Source organism: Lutra lutra, chromosome 4, assembly GCF_902655055.1.
Source record: "Lutra lutra chromosome 4, mLutLut1.2, whole genome shotgun sequence".
NCBI lineage: Eukaryota > Metazoa > Chordata > Mammalia > Carnivora > Mustelidae > Lutra > Lutra lutra.
The window spans coordinates 171,199,802-171,215,275 of NC_062281.1; the positions used below are offsets into that span (position 1 = coordinate 171,199,802).

Genomic DNA, 15,474 nt, shown 5'->3' on the forward strand with positions numbered 1-15,474 from the left:
AATGGAGAGAGGAGAACCATGTCAGAGGCATTTCAAAAAGTGAGTGTTTCGGACTCAGGGCTGCTGAGAGGCAGGATATAGTGGTGTGAGGGTTTAAGGTACGGGTGGAGTTGCAGTTGTGGAGGTCAAAGATCACAGAGAACTCCAAAGAAAGGGAAGATGGGCAAAGCAACTGCCCCCCAACCCTTGGAGGCACATCACAACAGCATCAGTACACACCTAGCCTGTGAACAAGTCTTGTTTATTTTAGAAGCATAAACAGTGGAACTAGGAAGGAGTGATGAGAACGAGACACCAGTTCCCTGGACAGGGCCAGACCCAGCACAGGCTCCGTGCGTGTGATCAAGGCTGACCCAGCAGCCTTGACCAGCCTTCTCCTGTGAGGGGCATGTGGGCAGAGGGGAATCTCCCACTAGGGTGGGGTGACACTGGCTCCAGGCTTGCTCTGAACCAGATGAAAAAGTCCAGAGATGCCACAACAGCCTTGGCCAAGAGCACCCTAAGCTGGCTTGGTCCATGCCTGGGGCAAAGTCACATTCTGGAGGGAAACCACAGTGCCCTCTGCTCACCAGGAAGGCCCCAGATGTTCAAAAACAGGCTGCAATGAGGCTGCCTGGCCAGCAAGCACTGGCTTCCACTGCCCCCCTCATCCCTGCAGTCTTCCTGGAGGGGGTCTCCAAGGCAGCCACATTTTCTGGGGCCCCTCTGCTGGGTAACAGGAGCCCCAGGCCCCTACACATACTGCTTCTTGGAAGCAGAGCTGTTGGGGCGACTGGGGGATTTCTGGCCACTCTCGGGGGGTGGGTCCAGGAAGAGGGGGGGCCTGGAAGAAGCCAGCCTCTCCTCTGTAGTCAGGTTGGCCCAGTTCTGCTCACTGGATGAGAGCCCATTGTAGGTGGGGCATGGCGGGGACGAGGGTCCGTCGCCCACAGGGAGGTAGAAGAAGACCTGGTCAGCGTAGGGCTCTGAGGAGTTCCGCTGAGTCGGGGGGGTGTCCTGGCCCCGCGGTGACCTCATCCCCCGGCTGAGGCAGCGGCACAGCAGGTGAGCCAGCTCCAGCACGTTGAGGACCAGGGAGATGAGTCCGACCACCAGCATGAAGATGATGAAGATGGTCTTCTCCGTGGGCCGAGAGACGAAGCAGTCTACGAGGTAGGGGCAGGGTGCACGCTGGCACACGAACACAGGCTCCATGGTCCAGCCATAGAGACGCCACTGGCCGTACAGGAAGCCTGCCTCCAGCACGCTTTTGCAGAGCACGCTGGCCACGTAGGTGCCCATGAGCGCCCCTCGGATCCGCAGGCGACCGTCCTCCGCCACCGAGATCTTGGCCATCTGGCGCTCTATGGCCGCCAGTGCCCGCTCCACGCGTGGGTCCTTGGCCGGCAGCGCCCGTAGCTCCCCCTCCTTCTGCCGCAGCCGCTCCTCACGCCGGGACAGGTAAATGACATGGCCCAGGTAGACCAGGGTGGGCGTGCTGACGAAGAGAAACTGCAGCACCCAGTAGCGAATGTGGGAGATGGGGAAGGCCTGGTCATAGCAGACGTTGGTGCAGCCCGGCTGGGCCGTGTTACACTCGAAATCGGACTGCTCGTCGCCCCACACCGACTCGCCAGCCAGGCCCAGGATGAGGATGCGGAAGATGAAAAGCACCGTCAGCCAGATCTTGCCCACCACGGTGGAGTGCTCCTGGACCTGGTCCAACAGCTTCTCAAGGAAGCCCCAGTCGCCCATGGCTCCCCGGCCTCCGTCTGCAGGGAGACAGAGGACACTGTCAGCATGGCATCCACCTCAGTCAAATGAGCAACAAATCTGCAGGGAGGGTGGCTGTGCCCATTGTGCCTATAGGGACACTGAAGCTCAAGGATGGGAAGGGACTGGTCTGGGGGCTCACACCCAGCAGGGCGGTCAGGACTGACGAAGGCTGATCTTTGGATGAGGGCTACTAAGCTCTGACAAAATATGCTAGGGTCTTTGTCTTGTTATACATTTGTGCCCTCTTGTTCCCAGCCAGAGTCCCAGGATGACACAGCTCAAGATTTGGATCCAGCTGAGGCTCCTGAGCTAATGGGAACAGAGAATTTGAGGAACTTTCCTAAGGTCACACAGCTGTGCTATGCCCCTCCTTCCTTTTGCCAGTGACAGGCAGTGACAGTGTGTCCCCAGATTGTGGGGGTGGTGGCAGTGCTATCTTCAGCTTCTCAGGGGGCCCAAAGCCTCGGTCCCCACTCTCCTGTCCATTGTAGCTCACCCAGCTGCCCTCACTCTAACCTTTGAGCTTGTGGTGGGGGAGTGGGTGGGAGGGGGGTTGGATGCTGAAGGCAGCACCCTATAACAGCCCCACCTGTCAGCAATAGCGACCACCTGCCCCTTCAGTGTGGGCACTGAGCTTACCCTCTTTCTCCATCCCTCCCCCCACCCCTTACCCACCCCAAGCTGATGGTGCCAAATTCTAGACTCTTAAAAGAATTGCCATAGCAGAGTGGAGGCGCAGGCCACAAAGTTCCCAGAAGGTTGGGGAGGGGAAGGGAGGGCAGGGGAGGGGAGACTTGGGGGGAAGAAATGCAGGGAAGGGTGCAGGGGTGGTCCTTCTTCCTCAGAGCAAAGCTGTTTCCAGCCAGGTCCTCACTCCCTCTTGCTAACTAACCTTGGGTAAGTGTCAGCCTTGGCAGCTCAGTCTTCTCGCCTGTAAAACGGAAATACTCTCACCTCCCAGGGTTTTAAGAACACCCCGAAAGAAGGTTGGAACACGGCTTAGCAGAGAGCCTGGCCGCAGGCAGGCTGGGTGAGCGTAGCCGTGGGGGCTCCCTCCGACCCCGCATCCCCCCTCAGCCCCTGGCCGGTGGCGGACGTGGCCCCCGCTCGCTGGCAGGTGGCGCCCCGGGCCCCACCCCAGCCCCACTCACCGCCTGCCTGTCTGCGGGCGGCCCAGTGGCAGCGGGGAAGCCGACGGCGGAGCGGCGCCCGCAGGAGCCCTGCTGGACGGCGCCTGGCGGCGGGGGCGCCTTAAATAGCGCGGAGGGGCGGGGTGGGGGCAGGAAGCGCGGCGGGAGGGCGGCGGGGCGCTTTCAGAGCGGGGGGCGGGGACCAGGAGGAGCAGCGTCCGCGAAGCCAGGCTCGAGGAAGGGGCCGGGAGGTGGTCCTGAGAATTCGGGGTGTGGAAGGGGCTCGAGAAGCCTCTGGCGGCCCCTTCTTCACCCTCAGCGCGGTCTTCGGGCCGGTAACCCTTCTGGCCTGTTTCTCCGGTTCTGGAACAGGAGTTCTCCGGGGCCAAGTGTTTCCAGGGTGGCTGGATTTGAAAGGATCATAGCGAGAACTTTCTGATCCTGCAACTGACCTGAGGGCTGTGAGGGATGGGCAGATGGGGATGAGGGTGTGGGGGCCTCTGGGGAAGGGCCTTTCCTTGACCTTGGGGGCCTCTCGTCCTAGGTTGGAAGGAGGGAAAAGGCCACTCATTTTTTAGGTGGCCTCAGGGTGCCCCGCACTGTGCGAGGACTTGGCAGTGGAGGCTCGTCAGGACTGGGGAACCACGCTGGGAGACACGGGTTATATCTGCCCTCCCTGGAGGCTGTGCTGGAGCAGGGCTCTCACCCCAGCCTGAATTCTTGCCAAGTTCTCCAACATCCCCACTCCTGGGCAGGCAATCAGAGGTCACTAAGCAGCTCCCAGAGGTCACTGGAGACTGTAGAGGAGGGGCTCCCTACTTTTAGTTTGGGTCCCACTCTCATGCCTCTACATGAGGTGAGGGCACCCAAAGCAATTAAGGAGGTGGGTGGAACCTGCCGGGGGTCATTCAGGCACCACCCTGTGGATGAACGCTAATGAGGGTCTCCTGTGCCCCAAGTATTGTAAATGGAGGGGGTGGGGGGGGATTGGACCATAAACCAGCCAGGTGTGGGCTCTGGCCTCCTGCTCTCACTGGCTGGTACAGGAGGCAGGAATTGAGCATCTCAGCCCTTGGGTAAGGGGAACGTTGTAAATATGGAAAGTTTTCCGGAGGACTCCAGGGGGACTCAGAGAGGATTGGATTAGCCGGTTGAAGGGGCTCGGGGATCGTTCTGGGAAGAAGGGGCAACATGAGCAAAGGTCAAGGATTGCAACGACCTGGGTTGCTGCCCCTAGGGTGCTGAGACTTTGCTGGGCAGAGGCAGAAGACCCTAGAAGCTGAGACGTTGCTGTTGACTCCTGTGCCTCAGTTTCTTCCTCTGTAGAATGGGGATAGTAATGGTTCCTATTGTGTAGGGTTGCTAGGAGGTCCAGTCAGCACATAGCATGATATCGGTACCCAGAAAGTTTTCAAGTGAGTGGTGGCTCAGAACGTGACAAAATAGTTATGGCCAAAAGGGGTCTGTGGATTGGTCTTGGTGGGAGCAGACAGGGCTCAGGGGTGGACTGGTGGGGGAACAGGGCAACTAAGGAAAGGGAATGTGGGAGGTGGGGGCTGAGGCCTGGGGGCAGGTGGCAGAAAGGTCCTTGTTTTTCCACAATAGGATTCAGTCCTTGGACTCCCAGTGCCCCAGCGCCAGGTCCCTGAGAATCCTGCCTCCGGCCCTAGCAGGGAGACTTCTGGGGCAGCCAGTGTGGAGGGCTTGGCTCAGATCTCAGACCTTCAGGATCAGGCTGAGCTGGCTTCCCCTTCCAGGCCTGTCCCTCTGGGCCAGGCTGAGCAGAGCCTCCTGGATTTCCAGAGTTGACAACCTCGCCCACTTAGTTCTGACCCCAGAGGGCATGAGAACGGAGGTCCCTGGAGGCCAGTTCTTACCACACCCCCAAGACAGCCTCTGCTCCCAGAGTTCCTCTCCTGCTGCTGGGCCCAGACTCTCCCAAGCCTTTCTGATCCCATCTACTGGAAGGAGGGAGGAGCAGGTAGAGACTGCAAGACCCCAACCCCTGTTCTCAGCCCTTCCTCAGGGGTTCTGGGGGTCAGGGTTTGAATGACCAGGCCCCTTTCAAAGGAAAAGCAGGGTGGGATCAGCCAAGACAGTAATCCCCACAACCCGCCCTCTCCGCCTGGGAGACATCCCTGGAACCCCACATCTCCCTCTGTTCCCATTACCTTGACCCTGTATGGGCTACTGTCTCAATGGCCTCCTAGCTGGTCTCCTGGCCTCCAGCCTCCACCTTTCCCCATAGAGCTGACTGCACAGTGCCTTGCTTAGAACACTCTGTGGCTCCCCATTGCCTTCTCCAGCTTCACCCCTCTCCCCATTTCCCTCTGTGATTCAGTCTTCCTCCTTACTCTGTTTCTCTGCGCACTCTGCCTGTGTCTGCACCTTCCCCCTGCAGCACCCTCACATGCTGAATCTGCGAGGGCTTGGGGATTTTGCTCCATGTCACCTTCTCCCTGAAGTCAGTCCCCTTGCTGGCCTCCGCTTCCACTGGCTTAGGGGGAGCCTTTGTGCCATCAGCAGCTCAGGTCCTACCTCTGGGTACACTGTTCTATTTTGGGATTTTTCGTTGTTGTTCTTAAAAATTTTATGCTTAATGGTGGTAAAAAACACATAACATAAAATTTACCGTCTTAACTGTTTGAAAATGTACCATTTAGTAGTGTTAAGTACGTTCCCACTGTTGAGGAACAGAGCTCCAGAACTTCTTACATTTGCAAATCTGAAACTCTGTACCAGTTAAGTAACTCCCGATTTGCCCTCCTCCTACCCTAGGTGCATATTTCCCTGTGTCTACCCCCTCCCACCCAGCCCCACTAGACTGTGGGCCCCCTGTGGACAGGCAGCTGGGTCTTGCTTACATCCCCAGCACCTAGCAGGACCCCAGGCTCATGTATGAATTTACTAATTCAACAGGTTTGTACTGAGCACCCCCTGGAGCTGTGGCACTTAGACACCGGAGACCATCGAGGGGACGACAGCCAAAGTCCCTGCGCTTGTAGATAGGACACTCTAGCTATAGGGAGACAGAACACAGAACCTTCTGGTTGGTGATCAGTGCTATGTGGGAAGCAGGGAGGGGGAGAAGGGAGAGGGTGCAGGGGGGTGCAGTTTCAAGCAGGGAGGGGGAGAAGGGAGAGGGTGCAGGGGGGTGCAGTTTCTATGTTGAACAGAAGAGAGGAGATACTCCCTCTAAGGGGCTGACGTTTTGATGCATACCCTGAAGGAGGGAGGGAGTCCTGTGTCTCTCTGGGGGAGAGTTTTTCAGAAGAGGGAACAGAGAGTGCAAAGGCCCTGAGGATGGAGCATGCCTGGCGTTTCCTGCTTGAGGGACAGCAAGGAGGTCAGTATGGCTGGAGTGAGGTGAGCAAGGAGAAGATCATGCTGGAGAACATGGAGGGTGTGGGGTGGGACAGATCTTAGAGGCCCCTTAAAGCCTGTAGGAGGTGTCTTGGTGGGGGGTGAGGGGGTTTGGGTCAGGGAGCAACATGGCCTGACTTGGGTTTTATAGGCTCATTGTGGCTGTGCTGCTGAGAATAGACTGAGGGGGTGAGTGGCGAATGCGGACCACACCGCCCTTCATGACAAGCCTTGTTGCTCAGCTGCGGGAGTCTGGGCAGCTGACAGCCTCCAGCTGCTCTCACTGGCAGGTCTGCCCCTGCTGTCTAGGTGGCCAAACTCTGTGGGATGGCCCCATGTGGGGACTGAGCCAAGTGGTGGTCAGGGACTCCTCTCATGGGCCATCTTTGTCTAATGGATACAGCGCCCTGGGACAGATCTTGTCGTTCAGTCCTGCTTCCTCCCCTTCCCATTCTTCTGCTTTCCCAGGCTCAGGGCAGGAAGCAGGGACATTGTTGTAGTAATCCAGGGGGTAAGATGATGTGGTTGTCTTAGCTCAGGCTGCTAGAACAGAATAGCATGGACTGGGGGATGTTGGGGGGTGGGGAGGGCTCAGACAATGGACATTTACTTCTCACAGTTCTGGAGGCTGGAAGTCCAAGATCAGGGAGCCAACATGGTTGGGTTCTTGGTGAGGACCCTCTTCCCAGTTTTTGCAGGTCTGTCATCTCATTGTGTCCTCACATGGTGAAGAGAGAAAGGTCATCCTCCTTGTGTCTCTTCTAAGGGCACTAATCCCATTCTTGAGAGCTCCATCTTGAAGTGCCCCATTTCCATCACATTGGAAATTAGGATTTCAATGTATGAATTTTGGGAAGACACAAACACTCCATCTGTAATAGGAGGCTTGGACCAGGGTGATGAATATGAGATAATGTTGACCTTGGGTTGCACGGTGACCCACATGACTTCATGCAGCACGTGGGCCTGTGAGGGTTGTGTATCTGAAATCCAAATCTATCTGATCCGGGATTGAAGGAAGCTTGCAAGTGAATCCTCCTGCGATGAGGAAGGAGGAGATAGAGGCGTGGATCCTGAGAAGAGAAGGCTGGCATGAGAGCCACCTTGTGGTGACAGTCTGGTCTGCTGGTCTGCCGGGGACTGGATGGTGAACGCATCCTGAGCTGCCCGGCTCAGAACAGCTCTCAGGCCACACGTGGGACACACAGAGCAGGGAGAGTCCCTAATCGACGGTCCTTGTCCACAACCTGGAGAAGATCAGTCGTGCTGGGATAGCTGATGACATCCTCCGGGTGCTCTGACCTCCAAGCCACCCGTGACCAGGCAGCTGAAACCGTCCTGGAGGATGTTGGGATGTCTGGCAGCCAGTAGGAGAGATCAGCCTTCCCTGAGACCTTTGCAATCATCCAGTCGGAGCTGGGACAGACCTATGATGTGGCCTGGGCCATGAGCACACTGCTGCTTGGATATTTGCTGGACACATTAGCACAGTACTGCCGTGTTACCTAAAGGACCTCCTATCTGTACAACCAGCCGAGGAGTAGGTACTGTTCTGAGTGCCGGGCTGCATATGTTCCCTTGTCCCTCGGATCAACTCTCTACCCTGCTCTGTGTCCTGGAGGCTGAGCCCTACGGAATGCCTCCCTGGGCTCCCTTGCCCTTCAGATTCTGGTTGGGCTGGGTCGTTGGGAGCCACTGGCCAGAAAGCAGGAGATGTGATGGTGAAGTTGGGAATATTTATTTGGTCACCTGAGTTGAATGCATCCTGCAGCTCCAATGTGGCCCCTGTCTGTGATAACCCTGTCCCTAGACTCAGGGCACTGAAGTGGTCTTTGTGGGTTTCCTTAATTATGCCCATACCTTTCAATTTTTTTTTTTTCTTTTCAGAGAGCAAGAGTGAGAGAGAGAGAGAAATAGAGATAGAGATAGGGAGCATGAGCAGGGGGAGTGGCAGAAGGAGAAGGAGAGAGACAATCTCAAGCAGGCTCCATGCCCAGCGCAGAACCTGATGTGGGGCTGGATCTCATGACCCTGAAAATCATGACCTGAACCGACATCAAGAGTCGGATGCCTAACTGACTGAGCCACCCAGGCGCCCCAATTATGCCCATACCCTTTTAAAAGAATCCCTCAAGGAAACTCTAAATTTAAAGTTATTGGGTTTGAATGTGCCATCTGTTTCCTGTTGGCCCCTGACTGATGCAATTCACTGTACTGACGACAAGACAGAAATCCTGAAAGTTTGCCCACGTGCCAGCTTGTGCAGTGACGATGGTCACGAAGTGGTTAAGCTATGATTCCGACCTGGGGGCTGGGTGTCAGCCAGGCCCTTGAAATTTGGCTGGCTTGCCCACCCCACTAATGACCACATGTAAGAGCAAAGGTGAGCCGCAGCCTGTTCTGTGGATGGCCGTGATCTGCCCTCTCCTTGCCTGCATTGGCTCTTGGCTCACTGCTCCTAGATTTCTGGCTCCTGGCCTTGGCTTTGATAGTCACTAAATGTTTTTCTGGATTCTTAGAGCCCCGCACCCCCTTTTGCTTTCCATTCTGGTCTGTCCTGGATGTTGGTGTCCTCTAAATTGCAGGTCACCACACGGTGCTGGGAGTGGGGCTGTGAACCACCCCAGCATTTGGTTAGGGCCAGAGACGAGGGTGTTTTCTGCCTCCCCACCCCCACGCTTCCTCCCCCAGGCTCTGGGCTGTTGGAATTCAGCTCCCACCCCCTGTGCAGTTTCAGCATCTAGCCAGGACCCTGGTGTGCCCAAAATGCTCAGGGAAAGTGGAAGGAGCTGGTTAATGTTTGAGCGACCCTGGGACTCAACTGGGCCGTTGAGGAGACTACTGGGTCGTTGTGAGCACATATGAGGAGTCAGAGTATGAATAACAGGGATTTTGTGTCCACAGGGTGGGGATGTGGGTTCTTGATGGCAGTGACTGGGTTATAAAGGTGGTGGGAGTCTAAGTTGTCTACAGAGAGGACAGTCACTGTGTGTGCTCAGGGCAGTCTGACTATAAAGGCTAGAAGCCCCGTTGCACTGGGAGCACAGCGCCCTCTTGTGACCATGCCTATAATCACAACATATATATCAGGAGGTTCCAACCCACAGCCCCACCGGGATGAACCCTCCGTGGAGCCTAACTTCTGCTCCAACCTTGGCCACAGCCCCCACCCTAGCTCCACCCACAGGCGCGGAGCTCTCTCCACTCCTGAGGGCTACCTTCCCTGCCCTCAGGGTCTTGTGGGTGGGAGTGGAGAAGAGAGGTTGGAGCCAACCTGTATAAAACACAGCCTTTATTGATTTCAAGAAACATCTACCTTGAGTCTCTGGGAGCACGGGTCTGAGAAGCTGGCACCAAGTTGAGCACATTTGTGGGGAGAAGATGGGAGCAAAGTTATCTGAACCTGGGGGGAGGAAGACTAGGCAGAAGGGGGCTTCCCCTGAAGGCAGTGGGGACTGGGAAGGTCCCTGCATATCTCAGGAGGGGTTGGTGTCAGCAGAGCCTCCTCCCGCTCCTGCTCACAAGCTCACTCTTAGCCCTACAGACTTCCCACTGCTTAGAGACTACCTCCTTCCCACCCCAGAAATCTGGGTGCTCCTCCCAAGGAAATGGAGATTCCCTTGGATCTGGTGCATCCAACCAGGGCAAGCATCTCCCTCTTTGTGGTCTCCAGGCTTCTCTCTGCACCTCTGTTCTCTCTGCTAAGAAGCACTTCCTGCCTCTCTGACATTACTTCCTCAGTGAAGCTGGGCCTGAGCACCTCCTCCTGGGTCAGGCAGAAGCCCTCTGCGAGCCCCCTAAGTGTCCCCTTCCATGCAGTAGTGAATTTGCTTGTTTCAACCTCTGCCTCCCCTGGCTCTGGGTTGGGAGACTTTTACCCAGGTCGACAGCACAGTGCCCAGTGCACAGGAAGTCGGCCAGCAATGAAATTAGATAGATTAGTGAATTCAAAAGGAGGGGGGTGCACCCTGCACCTGTAGGGCCCCTCCACCAGTGCAGTACTGCCCCACCTGTCCCCCCTGGTAGCCCCAGGGCTGCTCCCCAGCCTGTGGTCAGATGGGGGTCATGGTGGGCGCTGACGCGTGCCCCTTGTCATCACCAGAGTCGGAGCCCAGCTCCCCGGCCTCCACCAGCTTGTGGTGGCAGCGGCAGGTGGAGGCTCGGCTGGTGGAGGATGGGAGGCTGCGGCTTTTGGGGGACTTGTTCTTGGCCATGCCCCGCAGGACCCTGTGGAAGATGAGGTAGCAGATCTCGCAGATGGTGAGCACAATGCAGACCGCCGAGGCCCCGACCATGAAGTAGGTGAAGACCTTCTTCTCGGTGGGCCGGGCGATGTAGCAGTCCACGACGTTGGGGCAGGGTGCGACGTTGGCGCACTGCACCAGGCGCGGCATGCCGAAGCCGTGCCACAGAGTGTGCAGCACGTACAGGAACAGGAACTCGATGGCTAGCTTGAAGATGAGGCTGAACAGGTAGGTCCACCACAGGCCACCGTGTTTCTTGCCCGCGTTGGCGTACAGCCTGGCGCACTGGTCGCCGTGCTTCTGGCGGTGGCGGCGCTCGCGCTCCTCGCGGTAGGCCACGTGCAGGATGACCAGCAGCGAGGGGCACGTGACGAAGATGAGCTGCAGGGCCCAGAGGCGGATGTTGGAAATGGGGAAGAAGTTGTCGTAGCAGACATTGGTGCAGCCCGGCTGCTTGGTGTTGCAGTCAAAGTCCTTCTGCTCGTCCCCCCACACGCGCTCTGCGGCCACCACATACACCAGCACGCGGAAGACAAACACCACCGACAGCCAGATGCGCCCGAACGCCGTGGAGTACTTGTTCACGCCGCTCAGGAGGGCCTGGAGCGTCTTCCAGTCCATGGTGCCTGGCGGGGGTGCCGGGGGCCGTGCCCACCTGACAGGATAAAGGGAAAAAAAGGTGTTCGTGACCAGGGGACATTTGTTGAGCGTTTCCTATGTGCCAGGTGCTGTTCTGAGTTCTTTATGCGGATGGATTCGTGTGATCAGCGAATGGCCTCTGAGGTCAGGACTGTTACTGTTCTTTCCAAACCACAGGTAGGATACAGGCACAGAGACCTTAAGTAACCTGCCCAAAGTCACAGAGCATGCAGGCCCGAAGGAAGGGAATGTGACTTTGCTGATAAGGCACCATTTATGCAGCATTTACTGTGAGCCAGCCACCGAGCTAAAGTTCTGTGCCACGTTATCTCCTTTAGTCCTTAGAATGACCCCACGAGGAAGATACTATGGTGCTCCTCATTTACAGATGAAGATAACAGTTGCAAAGCACTCGCACAGTAAATGCTCAATAAATGCTGGCCACTCATTGTGAGATCTAGAGAGAAGTCACTCATTTAAAATGATAAATGGATTCAAGGTCTGGCTGTTGGTGCCAGGGCTGTGCTCTCCACCACCTCCCCTCCCCTTCTTTGCTGGATGCCTGACCCAGGCTGGGTTCTTGCAACTTACTTCTTGATGCCTTGCTACCTACCGTCTTGTGAGGGTGGGGTCATGGGCCTCTCGGGGCCAAGGGCAGACCACCCCAAAATGGGGGCACTTTGGTATGAAGATTGTTTTAAGTTAAAAGCAATTAAAACCCGTTAGATTCAGGGAAGGTTCTTTACCTCTTTTTCAACTGACTGAAAGAATTCAGATAGAGGACCTAGTCCAGGAAGAGACCTATCACACAGATAACTACATTTTTATATGAACTAGGTATGGTAGGCAAGGAGGAACCTAGCAAGGCTTATTTGATCAAAGTTCTCTACATCCCATTGTTTTTGAGTGGACCTGGCAAATGTTTGCTTCCCAAATATTTACTCATTTTCACCTTCTGTGAATTGTATTCCTTCCCTTTGAAGTCCCTGACCCCTAGTCCCTTCTCTTTAGTTCAGGATGACATATATACCTCATTTTGCTTGTCTTTGGAATTTCTTATCTGTGTGGATTTCCCATACATATGAAACTGAACTAAATTTTTTCCTGTTAATCTGTCTCATTCATTCTTAGTCAATTTCATTCTTAGTCCAGCGAGAAGAACTTAAAAGGGAGGTGGAAATTCTTCCTCCCTGATAACCCCATTCTACAGAGAGGAAGCAGGTTTAGAGAGGAGAAATGGCCTCCCCAAGGTCTCACAGTCAGTATGTGGTGAAGCTGGGACACCAGATCAGGTTGGGGGTGAATGGGGGATGTAATAATGGTCTGGCTCCCAGCACACCAGATCCAGGGAAACTCTAGAGACAACCTCCCCTCCCTGTGCCAAAGCTGGGGCTCCTGCCAGAGCTCGGGGGAGACCCAGCTCCCCCAGCCGTGCCGGATACCAAGGCTTTGTGATAGGGAGACTTATTGTATTCAGGCCGCCGAATCACACATTTTCCTCCCAGTTCTGGAATGACTCAGAGGGTGTGGACGGGTGGGTCTGCATGAGTACATCTGGTGTCTGGGTGCTGCCTTGGGTGTGGGAACACGTGTGTCTCCATGTGCGTGTGTGGGCCTGTGTACATGTGGGCGCTCTTGGATTGGCTTTGTGACTCTGAGCACGCATGTTGCCTGTGGGTCCCAACCCTGCATGACCGCTTCTTACCCTTCCGCTGTTACTGCCCTGCCTCAAGCCCCCATCACTCCTGCTGGTATTGTTGCCACAGCCTCCTCACTGGCCTTTCAGCATCTGGTCCTGGGCCCTTAGAGTCCATGAAATTGGATCATGTCACTCATTTGTTTAAAACTTTCTACTAGCTTTGGGGCGCCTGGGTGGCTCAGTGGGTTAAGCCTCTGCCTTCGACTCAGGTCATGATCTCAGGGTCCTGGGATGGAGCCCCGCATCGGGCTCTCTGCTCAGCAGGGAGCCTGCTTCCCTCTCTCTCGCTCTCTGCCTGCCTCTCTGCCTACTTGTGATCTCTCTCTGTCAAATAAATAAATTCTTTAAAAAAAAAAAAAACTTTCTACTAGCTTCAGGTTACAGTTAGAATGAAACCCCAGATTCTACATTCTTGCTTTCCTCTCTTACTATCTCACCCTAATTGTCTCGGCTCTGGCCACACTGGGAGATTTGGGGGTTCTGCAATTATTCTTGCTGCGTGGAATGCTCTTTCTCCAGAACCCTGTATGGCTGGGTGGGTCTTTCTCATTGCTGAGGCCTCTGCTCAAACATCATCTTAGTGGCCTCGCAGATTACTCTGGATCTAGGAGCCCCTGCCCTCCTGGTCACTCCACTCCCATCCCCTTTATTTTCTTCCTTGAATTTAATTACCATTTGAAATTAAAATAATAGTTTTTGTTGTTCTTATTTATTGTCTGTCTCCCTTACTAGAATGTCAGCTCTGTCTTGCTTACTGCTTTATACTTAGTGCCTAGTGCTTGGCGCATTGGAGATATTCAATAAATACTGGGTAAATAAACAAATGCATGGTGACTTCTCAGAGAGGCAGCTTGGAGGGAAGGGCTGTGAGGTGTGGGCAGGAACCCCCAGGAACAATCTGGACAAGGTAGCTTGCTGGAAGGACTTCTCCACTCTGGACAGAAGGAGAAGGCACAGCTACTTCTCAACACCTCATCTCTGCTGATGCCTCTTCTCTGGGAATCTCCAACAGGACAGTGTGACTGAGAGACCCTCCTTCTCTCCCCCACTTACTCCCTGAGACCTAGCCTTTGGGGGAGGGGCCATGGAATGTGCATGGAGAGGAATCATAGCTGGATTCCAGTCTCAGCTCTGCCACTTACTAGCCCAGTGACTTCTAAGAATCCCTTGATAGTTTTAACCTCCATTCCTTATCTCTAAAGGGAAAGAATTCCTACTTTCTTGAGATGTTGTAAGAATCATAAGACCATTCCCTCCCAGCCGCCACTCACCTGGTGGGAGTTCAAAAAAAACTGAAGTGGTGGTTGGAGACCTGTCTTCCAGCCCTCGGACAAGAGGGGCCCTGTCACGGGACACCCATCGGGGTGCAGCCCCCTTCTGGGTCCCCACGTTCCACCTTCCGGTCCTGTCTGTCCAGTTCCGCCTGACACACCCCAGGGACTCGACTCACCCGCAAAGAATTTCCCTCCAAGCCCAGAACCGGGACTGGTGGAGCCAGTCTGATTACCCCCAGCTGGCCCCCAACACCACCTCCCGGCCATCCGCTTTTTCCTAGCCCGGGGACCAAGTCTAGCCGATCTGTCGCCACACTCCAGAATGCCACCGCCGCGACCACCCCCTTCCCCTCCCCCACCAACTGAGCTTTCTCCTCCACCGACCCCACTACCTTCCCCAGTTTCCCTCCATCCCCGGCCGCTTGCGAGCTTGCGGACGTGGGAGGAGGGTGTCCCAGAACTTTCCAGCCCCTGGAGCCCCCACCCCACCCAGGATCGAGGGGCGAGAAGGCAGTGGGGGTGCTGGGGGAGACCCCTGCACCATCTCTCCCCCACCAACCCCGACCGGGGTCTCCCAGGAGCGCTCGGGTCCCAGGACCCCCACCCGCACTCACCGGGAGCCCGCGTCCGGGAGCTCCGCGCGGCGGCTGGGAGGCGGGAGCCGGACTCTGCAGCGGCGGCGGGACACTCGGCGGCGGGTGCAGCCCCGGGGGCGGCGCGGAGGAAGGGAGGGTCGGGGAGGAGCCTCGGAGCCCGTCCGGCCGCCGGGGGTCCGCGTTTAGTGCCGCGGCCACCCGCTACCGGGGCCGCCTTCCGAGGGCCCCGTCGCTTCTCGGAGCCTCGGTTTCTTCATGTGGGAAATGGGGGCATCGGTGGCCATGGGCAGGGCTGCGCGAAGGCTCCAATGAGATCAGGGGCGGGAGGCACTCTAGACTGTGAAGTGCGGTGGCCTGGGACGGCCCGCAATCCTGACTCGCCCACACGCGTTACCATGGCTACCGTGCCAGCGCCCTGCCCGGCGCAGTTCCCGCCCGGTGGCCGGCCTGGACCCGGCTGGGGAGTGGAGGGGGACACCCTGGGGGTCTGCCCTCCCGTCACCACGGCCCTTCACGGCGGCGCGCGGCTCAGGCGCTGTGTCCTCCGCGGAAGCACGCGCCCTTGGAGAACCAAGTGGGGAGCCGACTCTGCGTCCACACTGGAAGGGGCAAGGCGAATCCGGAAAGGGGATGGTGGAGGGGATCCTTTGTCTAGGGGTGAGGGCAGGAGGGAGAGGGGTGGCTGCCTGAGTTATGTCCAGAAGCAGATCCTGTGAGAGGCGAGTGGGGGTGTTGGGGGCAGAGAGATCCTTTGCCCTAGACACTCTGAGGAAG

General features: G+C 56.4%; 2 protein-coding genes across 6 annotated transcripts; both read right to left on the bottom strand.

Moving 5' to 3' along the window:
• Positions 1 to 222: 222 nt before the first annotated feature.
• On the bottom strand, positions 223 to 3,034 carry GJA4 (gap junction protein alpha 4). 4 transcript variants are annotated; one of them, XM_047728317.1, is made up of 3 exons: positions 2,648 to 2,839; positions 2,096 to 2,278; positions 223 to 1,751 (listed from the first exon to the last, which is right to left on the bottom strand). In XM_047728317.1, the coding sequence occupies exon 3, from the start codon at positions 1,732 to 1,734 to the stop codon at positions 733 to 735; it is 1,002 nt and encodes a 333-aa protein (XP_047584273.1). In that variant the 5' UTR covers positions 1,735 to 1,751; positions 2,096 to 2,278; positions 2,648 to 2,839; the 3' UTR covers positions 223 to 732. The 4 variants fall into 4 exon arrangements, with proteins under 4 accessions (XP_047584273.1, XP_047584271.1, XP_047584270.1 ...); XM_047728315.1 differs by having other exon boundaries at positions 2,096 to 2,329; XM_047728314.1 differs by lacking the exons at positions 2,096 to 2,278; positions 2,648 to 2,839 and adding an exon at positions 2,907 to 3,034.
• Positions 3,035 to 9,525: 6,491 nt separating this feature from the next.
• Positions 9,526 to 15,038, bottom strand: GJB3 (gap junction protein beta 3). 2 transcript variants are annotated; one of them, XM_047728346.1, is made up of 2 exons: positions 14,719 to 15,038; positions 9,526 to 11,147 (listed from the first exon to the last, which is right to left on the bottom strand). In XM_047728346.1, the coding sequence occupies exon 2, from the start codon at positions 11,111 to 11,113 to the stop codon at positions 10,301 to 10,303; it is 813 nt and encodes a 270-aa protein (XP_047584302.1). In that variant the 5' UTR covers positions 11,114 to 11,147; positions 14,719 to 15,038; the 3' UTR covers positions 9,526 to 10,300. The 2 variants fall into 2 exon arrangements, with proteins under 2 accessions (XP_047584302.1, XP_047584303.1); XM_047728347.1 differs by lacking the exon at positions 14,719 to 15,038 and adding an exon at positions 14,102 to 14,378.
• Between the last annotated feature and the right edge of the window lie 436 nt (positions 15,039 to 15,474).